Source organism: Nicotiana sylvestris, chromosome 6, assembly GCF_000393655.2.
Source record: "Nicotiana sylvestris chromosome 6, ASM39365v2, whole genome shotgun sequence".
In the NCBI taxonomy this organism is placed as follows: domain Eukaryota; kingdom Viridiplantae; phylum Streptophyta; class Magnoliopsida; order Solanales; family Solanaceae; genus Nicotiana; species Nicotiana sylvestris.
Genome location: NC_091062.1, coordinates 75684600 through 75703226, shown reverse-complemented (window position 1 = coordinate 75703226; position 18627 = coordinate 75684600). Strand labels below are relative to the sequence as shown.

General features: G+C 38.2%; 1 protein-coding gene across 1 annotated transcript; it reads left to right on the top strand.

Annotated features, from left to right (window-relative positions):
- Window positions 1-1202: 1202 nt before the first annotated feature.
- On the top strand, window positions 1203-8031 carry LOC104216744 (autophagy-related protein 13a-like). Its single transcript, XM_009766863.2, has 4 exons — window positions 1203-1314; window positions 1646-3128; window positions 3254-3435; window positions 7584-8031. Exons 2-4 carry the CDS (start codon window positions 1803-1805, stop codon window positions 7894-7896), a joined length of 1821 nt encoding a protein of 606 aa, XP_009765165.1. The 5' UTR covers window positions 1203-1314; window positions 1646-1802; the 3' UTR covers window positions 7897-8031.
- Window positions 8032-18627: the final 10596 nt, after the last annotated feature.

Below are 18627 nucleotides of genomic sequence, written 5' to 3'. Positions count from 1 at the left end.
TATTGTCTGGGGAAGGCTAATATGGTAGATGATTTCTTGGGTAGAAAATCGGAGAGCATGGGTAGTTTGGCATTTATTCAAGTAGTAGAGAGGTTTTTGTCTATAAATGTTCAGGCTTTAGCCAAACGATTTGTGAAATTAGATATTCCCGAGCCTAGCAGAGTTATTTCTTATGTTGTTGTGCAATAGTGTCTGTTTGAGCGCATTAAGGCGTGCCAGTATAATAATACCCAGTTTTTGTCCTTAAGGATGCGCTGTTACAATGTGGTGCTAAAGAGGTGGCTATTCTCATGTTTTGTGGTATTTGAATTGTTAGTAGGTCTAGTATGAGCATTAGAAACCAATTGGTACTTAGAGATTGGTTATACTAGAGTAGAAATATGAGAACATAATTGGTTATACTGAAGTAGAATTGGGAGCACATTACTATGGACTTTGTGGTGGTACTGTCACGGATTTTAAAGAGATTTAATACTATTTAGGTTATTCTGAACATATTGACTAAGTCCGCGCATTTCATTCTGGTGATGACTTCTTACACATCAGAGACGTTGGCTCAGATCTACATTAGAGAAATTGTCCATTTGCGTGGTGTGTCCATTTCCATCATATCGGATAGGGGCATTCAGTGTACATCACACTTTTGGAGAGTTGTTAAGCGTGAGTTGGGCAGTAGGGGATCTGAGTACTGCATTTCACCCTCACACGATGGACAGTCCGAGTGGACTATTAAGATCCTTAACGAGATGTTGAGGGCCTGTGTTATTGATTTCGGAGGCCAAAATTACCCTTATGTACATATCCTTAAAAAGTTATTTACTTCTCACATTTGAGAAGAAAAGTAAGTGCTGCTATAACTATGATACAACATTTAATGAATGACAGTTTAGTCACACTAACTATTTTCGTTTAGAATTTAGTATTTTTTTAATGAATATGTCCAAAGCAAATTTATCAGTTATTGTGGACCGGAGGGACTACTAACCACAGTAATTAACTGAACATTTGGGGATTTGAATTTACAGAATGAAGAATTAAATTGTAACCTTTTAGTTTGTCCCTCGAAACTACAAGGAAACTCTTGACTTTTGGTTTTCCTTCAACTTTTTACAATTATTACCATTTTGTTTCAATAAAAACTGAGAAATTTACTACTTCAGTAGTCCACATATATATACATGTGGTCTCTTTCTGCTCTCTCCCTAGCGGGCCACTCGCTATACGGAATTTCTCTCTCTCTTCCATTTGCTTCTTATTATCTCCGACCCTGTGGTTTCTCTCTTCGTCGCTGCTCTCAAACTTTTATTCTCTTAAGTAAGTCCATATTTCTCATGATGCTATTTTTGTTAATCAATTCTATAGTTGATTAAGTCTTATCGTCTAATTATGTACTCTATTTTAGCAGTTCTAATTTCCAAATTTTATTTGCTTTCTCTTGTTCTGTTCACGTGTCAATTCTCATATTAATATATTTGTGTATGATTTTTTCGACCTGCTCCTTGAACATCTTTTGATATTTGTCGAGGTTGTCGGATTCTTTTTATTTTGATATAATTAGTCAAGAACTACTATGCCTCAATCGGAAAACTACTTTGGTCTTGAGTTTTACATAGCTTTTGTTTGATCTCTCTCTATATATTTTTAGGTTCAATATCAAAACATAGTGGCCCACATGACGGAGCAAATAGTCAGTCGGTTATCTGTTTTGTCTATCCATTATTTGGAAGTTATAATGTACTGGACCAAATTGTACATGGCTGAGGACCAAAAATAGTTGTGGTTATCTGTTTTGAAAGACAGAAATGGATTTTCAGAGTAACCCACAGGGGGGTGAACATGGAAGATTTGAGCAAATACTTGCTCAATTTCTTCTTAAGAGCTTGCATATTATTTTGGACTCAAGGGTTCCTTCGATACGACCTTATGGTGGTAGTGGGGAAGTGAAGAAGAGTGACAGGTGGTTCAATTTGGTGTTGGGAGATCGTCCTGCTGTTCTTGATAACTTGAATCAGTTGCACCGGAATTTGGTGGAACCCATGATAATAGATATAATACTTGTTCAGGATAAATCTAGTACTTCATTGGAGCACGATTCGAGTACAGGATTTGCAGGAGGATATACAGAAACTGTTGTGGAGAGGTGGGTTGTACAATGTGAGAATCGGAGGTCAATGGTTCCGCACATGGGTGATTCCTCTTTCAAAAAAACATACAAGAAATGCATTATACTACTCCGCTCGCTTTATTCAATGATGAGGCTCCTGCCTGCATTCAAGGCCTTCAGGAAACTATCATTGTCAAGTCATAGTTGTTATTTTGATATCAATTATAAAGTGTCTTCATTTAGTGAGCCATTCTCAAGGGCAGCGGAGGCGTTGATGAAGCAATATACTTTTATTCCAGTTGATTCCCAGCAAGGCAGACTTTCTTTATCTGTGACATATCGGGAAAATTTGGCGGACTTCAATCTGGAGATTTCTGCATCCTTTCCGCCTGAGATCATTACAGATTATGTTGGCAGTCCACTCACTGACCCTATGAGGTCATTCCCTTCTACCTCAATGGATAAGGGTGGTTCATTGAGAAGGACACAGTCATCTTCTTCAGCACCAGTTCAGCGTCCACAAAGTTGGACTAGTGGTCTCCTCAGGGCACCTTCTTTACCTCAGCCATATGTAGGATCTCCACCTTTGTACCGTGCACCATATGAGCTTTCAACTTCGCCCAGTGATGTGTATGGACAGAGGGTTCCACCTAACTACAGATTGCCCACTCTCCACAAAGCAACTAATTATGATGACGACCAGCTTTCCCCTCCATTTTCACCATCTCCATCTCCATCTCCTTCTCCACCCACATATTTCTCAGGTGCAAATCCTGTGCAGACTCGTTTGCGTTCAGAAACTGGTCCTGTCAGTATCCCTCATCCATTGATGGACAGAAGTTCCAAACACATATCTCCTAATTTGTCTGATCCAAACAGGCATTCTCTCCCACCTATGTCGCCTAGAAGCACAAAGCACGATTCTTCATCCCATGAATCCCCTTCTGGAATCAGGTCATCGAGAAAAGTGGATTTGCTAAGGGCTCCAGAGTCAGATACCGGGACTACTAATCCTGGACAAAAGGTGGGCAGTTTCTACGTTTTACTAAATGTGTGCATTTTCTAGTTAATATTTTTATTTAAAAATAGGATCTGGTTGAGCTCTTTTTCAGCCAGCTGCTAACTTTCGTTTGTGTGCTTCTTTTTCAGGTGTCTACAGATGCTAGAGACGATTCAGGACGGTTTTCAGGTTTACTATCTTCAAGTGGTTCACCACGTGTTGGGTTTTCTAGAAGTTCTAGCAGATTATCTGTTCAGGATGACTTGGATGACTGTGATTTTTCTTGTCCTTTTATAGTTGATGATGTTGATAATGCGGATTCTAGAGCCAGGTAATTTTTTCTACAGCATACCATATCTGTAGAAGTATTCTTCTTCATATAAACAGTACATCTCTGCATTCATTTTCTTCAAAGTTTATCTGTCATTATTTTTGGTAACTACTGTAAAATATTACCATAACAAAGAAAATTAATACATCTGAAGAGGATCTAATGTCTTGGCCACCTTCTAGATACCAAAGACACAAGACCTCACAGAAAATCTAATTACACAACTGATGTATAAAAGGCTCACATCTATTGCTCTCTTAGAGCTCTTAAGCATATCTACTCTCTCTTTAATCCCTATTTGTATCTGTTGCACTATACCCCACTTAGTGGGACTTTACTGGGTCGTTGTTGTTGTTGTTGTTGTATCTGTTGCACTACAAAATTGCTATGTGTATTGCTCTGCCTCTGACATTAGATAATTGGTTTTATAGCCAGTTATGTGGCCATATAGTTCAACAGGTTGGACATCATAAGAAACTGGGCTTCAGATAGTATTGGGAATTGAGCTTTTGATGTACTGTGAGGACAAAGTTAGCATTTCCACAGTGAATGGGCCATGAAGCTATCATTCTCATTTTAGACATGAATTTTCAACTTGAAGTTCTTTTTCAACTAAAAAATCCAATATGTAAACTATTGGGAAGAATGTCAACAATCATTCCCTTTTCATTTAATGAAAGGATATAGCAATAATATGGTATTGATTCCAAGGTTGTAAGCTCCTCATTTTGTGCTTAGATATCAGCTAATTTAGGTCTATCCAATTTTTGCTTTACATTACTGTCGTTGTTCTCCTTGAGATGAGGAGCTGATGTGTAGCTAGCTATATTTTATCCCCTCTTTCCTTTTTACTCTGTCCTCAAAAGTTCTCCACTTTCTTCTGGCCTTTTAATCTTTGATCTGCCCTTTATATATCACCTATTTTCTAGATTATTTATTACTTTGTGAGTGCTATGCTACTTTAAAATTTAATGGAGTCTATTTATGCATGTAAACTTCGACTAAGTGGGAAAAAACACCTACTATTGTTTTACCTGCATACTTTTAAGTTTGTGCTTTTAAGGTTTGTCTCTTGCGTGAAATAAGTGAATTTGATTCAAAAAGTTGGATGAAGTGGTAAAATCTACTGAAAAAGTGGTTCCTTGCCAAACAAAACCAGGCAGTTGTGGTGAGCATACGACACACATTTTACACACCAATATGGATATATTATAGTTACTAATTTTTCAGAGCTCATAAAAGAATTCTCTTTAGGACATGCTAGAACTTCAAAACTCCTAGATGTTATCTTGTTAAGTATCCCAAAAGTAGATACAATCTTATAAAACTAGACTCGTGAGGATGTTTTTATTAGAAGCGTAAATAAGATTCAATGAGAACAGAAAATGAATCTTTTTCCATGCAAAGTTCTTCAGATATGTTGTCTGCAAATCTTTTTCCGGATGTCTCTCGTATACCATAACCATATTTTTTCAGTTGTTGGCCTGCAGTTTATTAACCTTGCAACTGCTGAAGCTTTAGTTTAGGGTTGTTTGGTTGTAGTAATTTTTTCCTCTATTTTTGGAATCAAGAACAACATTTGTGAGTGTTGCTTCCCTTCTCTCAAAGCCTTTTGGAAACAGGAAACTTATCACTTGTTTGGAAGCCTCACACCCTTGACAACTTTTAAGTGCAATAATCCCATTCTTCTATCAACTCAATCTGTTGCTCAAAGGGTTATTTTACCAACTCTACCCAAAGTTCCTTCCCTCTCTCACTAGCAGCAGCACTAATCTACTGCTTGCAATTTTCATGTTAGCATTTGCATTCTCTTCCACCGCCTCCCAGTAATTCGGCTGGCCAAAAGCAACTAGAACAACTGCCATTTGGCTTTATACTTTTGAGCTAGGTTCTTCCTCTCCTTTCTGTCTTTATAGCATATGATGGTATAGCAATTCTCAAGTTATACTTCATTTTCCATCATTGGGATTCTTGACAGGCCATCTAAGGATGGCAAAATGGTATGCAATTGCATAATAGTAATGGTTGCTTATGAACTAGTTCACAAATTCTTTTGTATTTTTCTCCTCTTTCCTCTGATTTGATTGACAAATATCTCAAACGTATTTGGTTGATCATTATGGGATAAAAGGTTCAATTTGTCATGATACTTTGTGCTGAAATAGCAATGATAGTAGAGACTGGTGAAATAGCAATGGTACTTTGTGCCCAATTTTTCATTTTTAGTTCTATGAAAAGAGGAGATTTTTGGTTACCATCCTAATTTAGCACTTTCAAGTGTTAGACAGAATGTTTATTAGTTCTCTGATGCTATATATTATCTGGAATTGTGAATATGCATATAGTGCTTAATGATACATTCTACAACAAAAAAAATATTTTAGCTGTATTGGTGATATATCATTTGAACTTGAGGGCACATCAGATATGTAGAAGCCTAAGATTTGTTCGGAGAAGAACTTCCTTTTGCTAATATATTGGGGAATCCCATTTGCCCGCATGGACACTATTATTTCTTATTTTCTTTTTCTCAGTAAGTTTCCTTGAGGACACATTTGATTTTCGGTAACTGAGAATCACATCAGTTTTCCTTTATTGATTGTAGGGGTGGCAATTTGAGCCTAAACCTATTTGTCCCGCTCAACCCGCTTATTTGTTGAATTCAACCCATCTTGACCTAGCGCAGCCCATCTAAAGTTGGGCTGATTTTTAGCCCAAATTGATCCATGAGTAACTTTGCTTAAAGATCTTAAAAATAGTTCTTTTTCGTTTGATGTGTTGTATATGACTATAACAAAAGAAAGTCTTATTTGATAATTAAATAATTGATAAAAAAACAACACATTGATTAAAGCTTGATAAGAGTTGGGCGGGTTGGGTTTTGACTCAAATTTTAGCCCATCTTTAACCAGCCCGTAACTTTTGGGCGGGTCATTGACCATCCATTTATTGACTCAACCCATTTTGACCCACCCAAAATCAGCCCAACCCGCCATTTGACACCCCTAATCGACTGATATAACTTACTTTGTTTCTTTCCTTACTAGAAGAAAAGAGAAAAATAACCCTCCTTGTTTCTTTTCAAGTCCTTTATTGTTCTTTAAAGTGATTGTTTGGATCTTTCTTGTCCTGCAGTTTTTTCTGTTTTTCATTGGTTTCACTTGTTTAACTGGTTTGAGGTCGCATTGGACTCATAGATTGGGTTCTCAACTAGCGACTCAAAAAGTGCAGGTTTAGAACTCTAATACTATGGGAGGAGAATTATGAGCAAGTTGCTTCCTGTTGATATTTGATAGGTTCCATAGGGATTGGAATTTGGGACGAATTTTCTCAGATAAGGATTTCTGTCAAACTAATTAAGTAATATGCTCCTTTGACCCTAGCATAATTTACGTTATTGAATATTTGTTTAGTACTTATCACAATTCTTACATATCAAATTACTGAAGGAGAAAATATAAGCTGTTTTTGCCGTTGTTGAGGGCCTCCTTAAACTTTATTTTGGTGTCTGGCCCCTAAATGATGGCTCAAAAGGAAGCCTTAGTCTTTTGACTTCAAAAGAGCACACTGCATGCGCTGACTTCATTTGGAGCTGCTGGAAATTTTCCGGGGTCCCAAGTTTTGGGTGTTGCTGTTTCCAGTTCATTGGAAAGAATAGTTTTTTGTGGTTGGGTTGGTTAGTGGCTTGGTAAGATTTAGCGGAATCCAGACAGTACTTCCAAGAGTTGAAGAAGCAGAAAAATAGCACAGTTAACAGGCAAGGTTAAGAAAGTTGAAAATGGAAACTATTGGCATATATGTGTCCCAGTGCTAGAGGGAGTAATAGTGAGCTAAAAAACTGAAGCATGGAAGATTTGACTTGTGGTAAGGAACACGGGATAGATTGGAGACGAATCTGATCGCGAAGTACTTTAAAATCAGTTCAAGTTGGGCTTTCAACTTCCCTTTTCAGGAGTTTGATATGACTTGAGATCCATTTTTATCTTGATTGCCTTAAATGGAGTAATTATGTTAGGGTAGAGATCTTACATCCAACCAAATTTTGCTGACAGACAACAAGCTAAGAGTTTGTCATAGTTTTTCACATCTTCAGTTTTGCCTTTCTTACTTTTTCAACTCAACAGGTGTTTATTGTTCTTGTTATGCAGAGAGACCCTTGATTCAAAAAAAGGTTCAGACACATCTTCTCAAGCATCTGCAAGAACCAGAAAATCTCAAGACGCTGCTGTAGGTGCCCTTGTTCACATGCTGAGGACTGCTCCCCCTTTGCGTCAAGATTCTAGCTGTTATACCTCGCGTTCTGTAAAGACAGAAGTAGAGGGAGAAACTGGCACTGCATCAGGGTTCTATGTTCCTAGAAAGGCATCTGACGCATTGGAGGAGCTCAAAACTTACACACAATTGAAAGATATGTTACTTTCCAAGAGCACAACCCGCTCGGGCAGTGAGGGTGGAACATAGTGTGATGTACATATATACTTGTTGCTAAGGGGTTCGTTAACAAGCATTTACTGTGGGGAGGACTAACAGATTCTGTACATAAATGATGGGAAATGGCAAGTATTATTATAGTCAATATATTACCTGATTTTGACACTTTTCGAAACTATTGGTGGATAGAAGAAGCGATAGCAGTAATCTTAAAAGAATATGCTCTATTAAGGTCCTGGTAAACGATTTTTTTTTTATGATATTACCCTCCAGTATAACAAATACAAGTACTTTGAAAATAAAACCAACGAAAAGGAGAGAGAGGATCATTGGTATTTTATGTGATGCTGCTTAAACAAGACTGAAATTTCATTCGTTTTAAAGAATGCTTTTTTCCCTGTTCGGGAAGGTATTGCAAATCTTTTCTACTTGGAAGTTACTACTGTTTCGGGGGAAGTAAAAATGGCGTGTGGTAGCCATTAAATAAGGTGGTGTTTATTTTTTATCCACTAATTCTAATGCTGAACAAAAATAGTCACCACTCTATTAAAATTAATACAAAAAGACGTTTTTACCCTTCCTTCTATTTCTTTTATTCTCAAACCCTTCCTTTATACGCTTCAAAGCCAAAATATCATACCCAAAATTTCAGAAGCAAAATTTCGCTCCCTCTGTATTAGTCTCGTTCCTTGCATGCGAATCATTGTTCGATTTTGTTCTTGCCCAGCGATTCTCTACGTGTATTTTGTTGCATTTAATCTCTTCTCCTTTGTCATATTCTCTGCATCGAGCCAACAAACTGGTATGTGTTTTATTTTGCTTTTATGTATTTTTCTTTTTGTATAACTATAATGGCGATCAATGTTGTGTTTGGCATCAAGTATGTGTGAAATTTCAAAAATATTGAATATAACTTGATTCAGAGTGGAATAATGAGCGGATTTTTGTTAGGAAGTTATTCAGAGCTTTTTTGTATTGAAATGTGTTTGTGGTTTAATCAATATATTTAATTATGTAAGGATATTTCATAACAATAGTCGTACAAATTCATAAGCTAACTGTGTTTATGAATTTTTAGTTAACTGTGCTTCTATAAAAGTTAAGGACCAAGTGTCCTTAACTTTTGACCTTAGGAAGTCGAAGTTCAGGACCATGTGTCCTTAACTTTTGAACTTGAAACTTGAAATTCAGGACCAAGTGTCCTTAACTTTTGAACTTGGAACTCAAACTTCTGGACCAAGTGTCCTTAACTTTTTAACTTGGAACTCTAAGTTAAGGACCAAGTGTCCTTAACTTTTGAACTTTAAACTTGAAGTTCAGGACAAAGTGTCCTTAACTTTTGAACTTGTAAGTCCTTAACTTTAAGATGCATTTTACTTAGGTCCTGGATTTTAGTCCTAATTTCTTATGTTGTTTTTCCTTCTTTGTAGTGTGCTAATGGAAGGAGATCGTATTTTCGAGTTTGATATTTGGCGTAATCCGAATAGCTATTGGAAAGGAGATTTACAGTATAAAGAAACAATAAAAAGTTTCTTGTCGAAAAGGCAATGGAAGAAGTTGGGGGATGGTATTTTCGGAAACATTTTCCGATTACAAAGTGTGAAATTCTATTTTAAACTTATTCATTGTGTGTTGCTTTCAGAAATTGTAAGCAATGACCCCAATTCAGTGATATTAAAGGTTTTTGACCATGAAGTACAGTTTACACGTGATGCGTTTCATATAATTGTTGTGAGCATGTGATTTTTGCCTTATATGAATTACTCCTATAAAATCCAAGAAAAATAGATTTTTTTAGTTATTTGCCATTTTATAGGATTTTTGTGGGATTTTATTAATTGTTTGCTGTGCATGTTTAATTTTCATTAAAAATCATGAAAGATGTGAAAAAATATCATGCATTGCATTTATGTTTTGTTTTTATCTTTTTAGGATTAATTGGTTAATTATTTATTTATTTAAAAATAAAAATTACTTAAATGGCCCATTTTTACCTTTTAATTATTAGATTAGTGATCCTTCTCTTTTTAATGTAAGATTAAGTAATTTTTATAACTTTTGTAATTAGATAATTAGTTTAATTTTACAAATTAGATAATTTAGGATTTTAATTAAAGAAAAAGAAAAAAAGAAAAAACAAAAGGAAAAAGGAATAAAAGAGGTTATTGAAAAAAAGGATTTTAATATGAATTTGGGTTAATTCTTTGTATCAAATTGGTCCAATTCTTCCCCAAGTTAACCCAAATCCAAAATCAATTACACTTGAACCCATCAGCAATCCACTACCCTTTAATTAAAAAAAAAAAACTTAGATATATAAAAAGGACCTTAGTCTAAAGACCTGCAACCTTTCTCCTCCTCCTTCATTTTTGGAGAACACCAAAAATGAAACCCCCCCCACCCCCCACCCCAAAACTTGGTCTTCTTCACCGAAGACCTTAAGGAAACAACCGCAAAAACCAAAAATGGAGGACCCCGTTCATCTTCCTCAACGAGCAGAACACCTAAAAGAATAGACCCTCCCCTGGACGTCTTCTTCAACAGAGAATCGGCGAAATCCCTCTTCAACCACACACACAGCCGTCGCATCACCAAGCTCGCCGGAAATCCGGCAACGATTCCCCGAAACAGTCGCTACTTACTCCAAAATCCCATCAAACTCGCGAAAATCAGCCGAAACCACCGATTTAGAGAGTTCCAGTTTGAGTCGGGGTCGTCGAGGTCCAAGGCGAGGTCACTGGTCAGACACCGGTTAGCGATTCTCTTTGGTTCCAGTCGCTTGCGGTCCCTTCGGCAAGTATCGAAATTTTTGTTCTATTTTTCTTTGATAATCAGAACTTCTTTGTTTCCTTGAGTTTGTTTGGTCCCAGTATGGGATTTTTGTTTATTGGTGAACATTCATTTTGGGTCTGTGGAATCTTTAACTACTGGCTCTTAGATTAATAGTTTTTTTTCCTGATTTTATTGAATTTTTAATTGCTAGTTTACCTCTACAAAAAGGAAGAGTCCTTCTCTGCAGATTAGTTCAAAATTGCTAGCTTTTAGTTTAACTTTCTGATTCTAATGAATCTTTAATTACTGGGTTGTTTGGGGTTTTAAGTGAGATTGTGTATACTTACCAATCTTTGAAATTTATCTCTTCTGCAACATACTGGTCCAATGACTTGAGAGTAAAACAATAATATTTATAAACACATACAGATATAGATTGTTGCTCATAGTTTTGGGTGTAGGATACTGCTGCAATTTCCTCGTAGATGGTTGATTCTACTTATATCATTTTGTTATGCTAGATTTTCAATTTGTTATCCCATATACTCCTACTTATATCAATTTCCTTCTGTAATCTTCTATCTTTATTATGGATGTTCAGATATTTCGTCTACGAGTCTGTCTAATATTGTTTGTTTGATTCGTTCTTAGTTTAGACTACTTAAAATCGGGTCGTGGGGTACGGGTATAAAAATGAAAGAATTCGGTTTAATGTTCTAATAATTTTATTTTTATTATTTTCCCACTAGGAGCATGCTTAGGCCTACCATACTCGGGTAGGTAAATCTTTAGGATTTTCGAAGTTCACGTGACATAATTACGGGTTCCAAAATTAAGACCAAGGTATGCGTTCGCGCAACTTTAGGCTAAACCTTCTTAATAATAATAATAAAATGTTATTAATTGTGTACACGTTTGCGTGACACAATTACGATTTAAAAAGTGAATATTTGTAGAAAATACTTTAGGTGTGACTTAATCTATTATCGTGATTATGTATACGTTCGCGTAACATAATTGCGAATTTAAGTCTAAAAAAATATATCGGGGTATGCGTTCGTGCAACTTCGATCAAAACTTTCTTAATAATTAATAAAGCGTGATTAATTGTGGATACTTACGCGTGACATGATTTTTGATGCGCCAAACGAAATGGGTATACATATGCGTAACTCAATTCTTTCATTACGAATAATCAAGCATTAAAATCGGTAAAAAGATAAATGCACATAGGTTCTAAAATAAGTAATTAGACAATTTAACAACAACAACAATAACAACGACCCAGTATAATCCCACAAGTGGGGTCTGGGGAGGGTAATGTGTACGCAGACCTTACCCCTACCCCGAAGGGTAGAGAGACTGTTTCCAGGAGACCCTCGGCTCAAAAAAGCAATAGGAGATGATATATTAGTGCCATAAAAATGCGTAATAAAAATAACAACAATAACAACAACAATATATAAGAGATATGAAATATGAAATACAGGATACAAAATACGAAATACGAAATAGATGGCTGGTATAGTACAACTAGAAGGGAAAGCCCTGCATCAATAGACGACCAATGACATTCCTAGTCTAACTCCTAACTGGATAGTCTCCCTCTATTGTGCTGTAGAAATATTCACTCTCCCCTAACCTACAACCTTAATGCTCGACCTCCATAATTCCCTATCAAGGGCCATGTCCTCAGTAATCCTAAGTCGCGCCATGTCCTGTCTGATCACCTCTCCCCAATACTTCTTAGGTCTTCCTCTACCTCTCCGCGTGCCCACTACAGCCAGTCGCTCACACCTCCTCACCGGTGCATCAGTGCTCCTCCTCTGAATGTGCCCGAACCATCTGAGTCTTACTTCCCGCATCTTGTCCTCCATGGGGGCCACACCCACCTTCTCTCGAATATCTTCATTCCTAATCTTATCCATCCTTGTATGCCCGCACATCCACCTCAACATCCTCATCTCTGCTACTTTCATCTTCTGGATGTGTGAGTTCTTTACCGGCCAACATTCAGTTCCATATAACATGGCAGGCCTAACCACTGCTCTATAAAACTTACCTTTTAGTAACGGTGGCACTTTCTTGTCACACAAGACTCCCGACGCTAACCTCCACTTCATCCACCCCACCCCTATACGGTGTGTGACATCCTCGTCAATCTCCCCGATCCCCTGCATAACCGATCCAAGGTACTTGAAACTACCTCTCTTGGGAATGACTTGAGAGTCAAGCCTCACTTCAACTCCCGCTTCCGTCGGCTCAACTCCAAATTTGCACTCGAGGTATTCCGTCTTCGTCCTACTCAACTTGAAACCTTTAGACTCAAGAGCATGTCTCCAAATCTCTAGCCTCTCGTTGACGCCGCCTCTTGTCTCGTCAATTAGAATAATGTCATCAGCAAATAGCATGCACCATGGAACCTCCCCTTGAATATGATGAGTCAGTGCATCCATCACCAGGGCAAATAGGAATGGGCTGAGCGCAGACCCTTGGTGCAACCCCGTAATAACTGGAAAGTGTTCAGAGTCGCCTCCTACTGTCCTAACCCGAGTCTTAGCTCCATCATACATGTCTTTAATCACCCTAATATAGTTACTCGGGACCCCTTTATCCTCTAAGCAGCTCCATAAGACCTTCCTAGGAACCTTATCGTACGCTTTCTCCAGATCAATAAACACCATGTGGAGATCCTTCTTCTTATCTCTGTACTGTTCCACCATCCTCCTAATAAGGTGGATAGCTTCTGTGGTAGATCGTCCCGGCATGAACCCGAACTGGTTGTCTGAAATAGACACCGTCCTTCGCACTCTCATTTCTACCACTCTCTCCCAAACTTTCATGGTATGACTTAATAATTTGATGCCCCTATAGTTGTTACAGCTCTGGACATCACCTTTGTTCTTATACAGCGGGACCATTGTACTCCACCTCCACTCTTCAGGCATTCTATTAGTCTTGAATATAACACTAAACAATGCAGTAAGTCATTCCAAGCCTGCTCTACCCACACACCTCCACAGTTCAACCGGAATTTCGTCTGGCCCGGTAGCTCTGCCCCTTCTCATCTTACGCATTGCCTCCATGACTTCATCGATCTCAATGTCCCTACAATTACTTACTTCATGGTGACTGTCGGCATTCCTCGATTCCCCAAGTATAGTATCCTGATCCCCTTCTTCACTTAGAAGTTTATGAAAGTAGGTCTGTCACCTCCTCTTAATCTGGTCATCTCCCATCAAAACTTTGCCGTCATCATCTTTTATGCACCTCACTTGGTCCAGATCCCGAGTTGTCCTCTCTCTCGCCTTAGCGAGTCGGAATAACTTCTTCTCCCCACCTTTGTTCCTTAGTTCCTCATACAGACGAGCAAAAGCTGTCGTCTTAGCCTCCGTCACTGCCATCTTCGCCTCCTTCCTAGCTACCTTATACCTTTGACTGTTCTCTCTCTTCTCCTCCTCGTCAGTGCTCCCTACTAACCTTAGGTAAGCCGCCTTCTTTGCTTCCACTTTACCTTGGACCACTGCATTCCACCACCAATCTCCTTTGTGTCCACCATAGTGGCCCGTAGATATCCCTAACACCTCTCTCGCCGCCTTTCTTATACAGTCCGCCGTCGTCGACCACATTGTGTTTGCGTCCCCACTACTTCTCCAAGCTCCCATTGCCGATAGCCTTCCTTCCAACTCTTTAGCCTTATCCTTAGTTAAGGCGCCCCACCTAATCCTGGGGCGTCCTCGTACTGACCTCTTCTTCCTCCTTATCCTAATACAAATGTCCATCACCAAAAGCCTATGCTGCGTTGAGAGGGTCTCACCTGGGATAACCTTGCAGTCCTCGCACAACCTTCTGTCGCATCTCCTGAGGAGGAGATAGTCAATCTGAGTCTTCGCCACCGAACTTTGGTAAGTAACCAAATGTTCATCCCGCTTCGTAAAACTCGAGTTTGCAATGACTAGATCGAAAGCCTTGGCAAAGTCCAACAGCGCAATGCCCCCTCCGTTCCGCTCTCCGAAACCAAATCCGCCATGCACCTCAGTGTACCCACCTGCAGATAACCCAATATGACCATTGAAATCTCCTCCTATGAATAACCTCTCAGAAGGCGGTATACTACGAACAATCTCATCCAACCCCTCCCAAAATTGCCTTTTAATATCCTCATCCAAGCCTGCTTGTGGTGCGTACGCGCTAACGACATTTAAAGTACCCTCACCCACCACCAACTTAATAGTCATTAGCCTATCATTCACTCGTCTGACCTCCACCACGGACTCCCTAAGATGGCTATCTACCAGGATACCCACTCCATTCTTACCCCTCAGGACACCAGAGTACCACAACTTATACCCATCCACATTTTTCGCCCTCGATCCGACCCACCTAGTCTCCTGGACACACGCTATATTAATCTTCCTCTTCTGCAGGATTTTTGCCAACTCTATGGATTTACTCGTTAGTGAACCTATGTTCCATGACCCGATTCTCAACTTATAGGCTCCCTTGCCCCCTCTACCTCCCCTGCTACCCGACCCACCCCCTGAACCCCACCCCACACTCCGCCCCACCCGAGGACATGCCCTTATTCTATCATCCCAGACTGCAGCCACTACACCTACAACAATCTAGAAAATACTCGCTAGTACACAACGTACACAAATCAAACTAGAAGGAAACACGTGGTAACTAGTATCCTAGTTTAAAGGTTTAACTATTGCGAAGTAAATTAACAGTAATTTAGCTAACACCAAAAGGGAAACAGTAAAACAGGAGGTACCAACTCCCGATAACAAAACCTGTGGCTGATTTGTTGTGCTCGATGTAGTTGTATGCTCCCGCCCACTTCCTACCACCCTTGCTGACACTCGCCCAGGTTGCTCTCCTTAGCCAGTGCTCGTGCGCTCAACTTGTCTCCAATACTCCGAGAATTCCTGAAAACACAGAAAATACCACGACCCAAAAACCAGAAGGAGCTATCGCCGCTACCACTGGTTAGCAAAGAAGCAGAGCAAAACGATTGCTCTTTTCAATTAAACAGATTGGAAAAATCAGCTAGATAAATCAAAGTAAAATCAAGTAAGAGAAAAAGATAATAACTTTGATCTGAACAAAGACACAACAGATCTGAACCAACTTCGAATAGATAATATCTTCCCTATGAAAATGGGAAAGTGGGAATTGAAGATCTGTCGGTGCTAAACCAGAGAATCCTTGAATTGCTCTGAAGAAATTCGGAAATGGGAGATCTGTGCTATATCAAGATCTGTCGGTGCTAAACAGATCTGTTGCTACTTGTGCAATAAAGATTCAAAAACAGCAGACTTCAAAACCAAATACCCAAATCAAGGAAGTAAAGTTTTATGTATTTAAATTGACACAAAATAGTGCCCAAAAATCTAGAAAAGAAATGGAATGTTTTCTTGTATTTTCTGATTTTTTGATAACAATGGATTGAAATCAGTTTTTCAATAATGTGTAGCTTCCCAACTCAAACAACTTTCAAAATTCCAACAAATTAAAGATTTCAGATTTCGGAAATTCAAGACCCAAAAGAGCTGCAATGGTGGTGTATCGATTTCACGGCGACGAAATGGGGGTGGTTCGGCGGAGCCGCTGCGTGTGAGTGAGCTTTGGTCACGGTATTTTAGTAATAAATAAGGGCATTTGAGTAATTATGCCAAACACCGTGAGTAATTGGTCACGGTAATTAGACAATTTAAGCTAAGTATAAATTGTTAAGCGACCGTGCTAGAACCACGGAACCCGGGAATGCCTAACACCTTCTCCCGGGTTAACAGAATTCATTATCTAGAATTTCTGGTTAGCAGACTTTTAAATAAAGTCGACAATTTCCTCGATTTGCGATTTTAAAATAAATCGGTGACTTGGGACACCAATTAAATTATCCCAAGTGGCGACTCTGATTAATTAAATAATCCCATTTCGAATAATGTCACTTTAATTGAAAAAACTCCCATATACCCTCGGGGTGTAAAAAGGAGGTGTGACAGCTCTGGCGACTCTGCTGGGGATCGAACCCAGAATCTCTGGTTCAGAGTTCAAGAATTCGAGCTTATTAATGTGATTTTTATTTGGCTTTATTGTTGATATTACTGTATTTTGTGGACCTAATATGCTAATTGCAATTTAATTACCGCTTTGATATTATTTGAACTGTATTTAAATGTCTTCTTACGCCTCCCTTCTGAGTCTTCTGAAAAAAGGTGCTCACGTTTGTGTGGCCCACTTTTCTGTTAGAGTTATACCAAATAGAACGGGGCTGGGCAGACTTTTGTGCACCCGGTACGTTGCCCCCTCCTCGACTCGAGTTTGTCCGCTCGAGTAAACCAGGTCTAGAACACTACCCCAGGTTTAAACTTAGAATAACGTAACTTCATGCCGGATCTCTAGTAGGAACGTTTATTTGCATCACGTGCATTTGACCTTGGGGACTCAACACAGGGGTTTGGTCCATCTAGGTCAGGTGTACCCAAAATAAAAGACCATCCTGATACATCCTACGTGCTATATGAATATTTATTTGTTTCAGCTTGCGTGTTGACCGGCTAGGAAAAGAAAATCAAGAGAAAAACCAAGAGTGGGGGTAGGATAGAGAATTCACCCGGTTCTGAATATCCCAGCATTTGAAAATGCCTTGAAACTCTGCCAAAATTTTTGAAAAGAGGAAAATGTACTTGAAAAAAATGAAAGTGAGTCAATATCATGCTTTTTACAATTATGTCAAAACTGACCGAACTACGCGGGCCTGATTCTCACCGGATGTGAGATACGTAGGCAAACCTCATCGGTTTCGACCCCAATTTTTAAAAAATCCAAAAATATTTTCCTATTAGTTCCTTCTTTAGAAATCTTTGCTTAGAAAATGCAAAAAAAAAAAAGTTTTCTTTAAACTCAAAAAAAAGTAGTTTCTTTCTTTCTGAAGTCTTTCATACGGAAAAATGAAATAATGAAAAAAATTAAGGTCCAAAATACGGGCTTCCTTCATTTTGAAGTATTTTTCCCAAAAAAAAAAAAATTAGAAACAAAAATCTAAGAATATTCTTTTCTTCTTTAGAAGTCTTTCTTTTGTAAACGTCCATAAAAATTGAGAAATAAAAGTCCAAAAGTATTTTCGCTTTTTTTGAAAGTACTTTCGTAGATTAACAAAGAGAAAAAAGAAAGAAAAAAAAAACTCAGAAATTCAAAATATCAAAAGTCCCTCTTTAGAAAATTAAGAGGCAACATCCAAAATTCAAAAGTATTTTCTTTCTTCTTAAGAAAAAGAGAAAACAAATAAAAATTCAAACAAAAATATTTTCTTTTTACTTTTAAATTTCCCAAAGTTCAAATCAAAAGTAAATGAATTTTTAGAAGTCTTTCTTTCAAAAACAAAACAAAAATCAAAATAAAAAAATATATTTTCTTTCTTCTTTTAAAGCATTTCTTTCAAAAATTCCAACCAAAAAAAAAAAGTTAGTTTATTTACTCCATATTTGTTCTTCACGAACTATGCAAGATCTGATTCATGCGGCGTCATGATACGTAGACAATTCCCATCCGATTCGATCATAGCCATAAAATTAATTAAGTGAAAAATAAACTGAAAAAAATTGAGTAGAAAAGAAAGAAAAGAGTGAAAAAAGCGACAAGAAATAAAAAGTGACAAACAAAAAGAGAAAAAGAGAGTGCAAAAAATAAAAGAGCGGCAAAAACAAGATGAAAAATCAAGAGTGATTAAAGAGAGGCAGAAATAAAGAAAAGAGGTACAGAGTGAAAAAGGTTAGTCAAGGCCGGGATGAAACATGCAACCGTTAAAACACATGGTAGAAGCGTTTAACTGTTAGGTGCATTGCATCCCAACGTGCGATTTCCTATATGTTAAATGTTTCAAAACTAACAAGGTTGTTGGGTGTGCAAACAAGCCAGATTTTGATGGTTGGTTTTATTGGTAGTCTAGTCTCCCCTCCTTCATAAGATCCAAATGCACAG

Coding starts and splice junctions, on each gene's coding strand:
- LOC104216744 (XM_009766863.2), top strand. CDS start 1,803: ATGGATTTTCAGAGTAACCCACAGGGGGGTGAACATGGAAGATTTGAG. Junction 3,129..3,253: donor CTACTAATCCTGGACAAAAG/GTGGGCAGTTTC, acceptor CTTCTTTTTCAG/GTGTCTACAGATGCTAGAGA. Junction 3,436..7,583: donor AATGCGGATTCTAGAGCCAG/GTAATTTTTTCT, acceptor CTTGTTATGCAG/AGAGACCCTTGATTCAAAAA.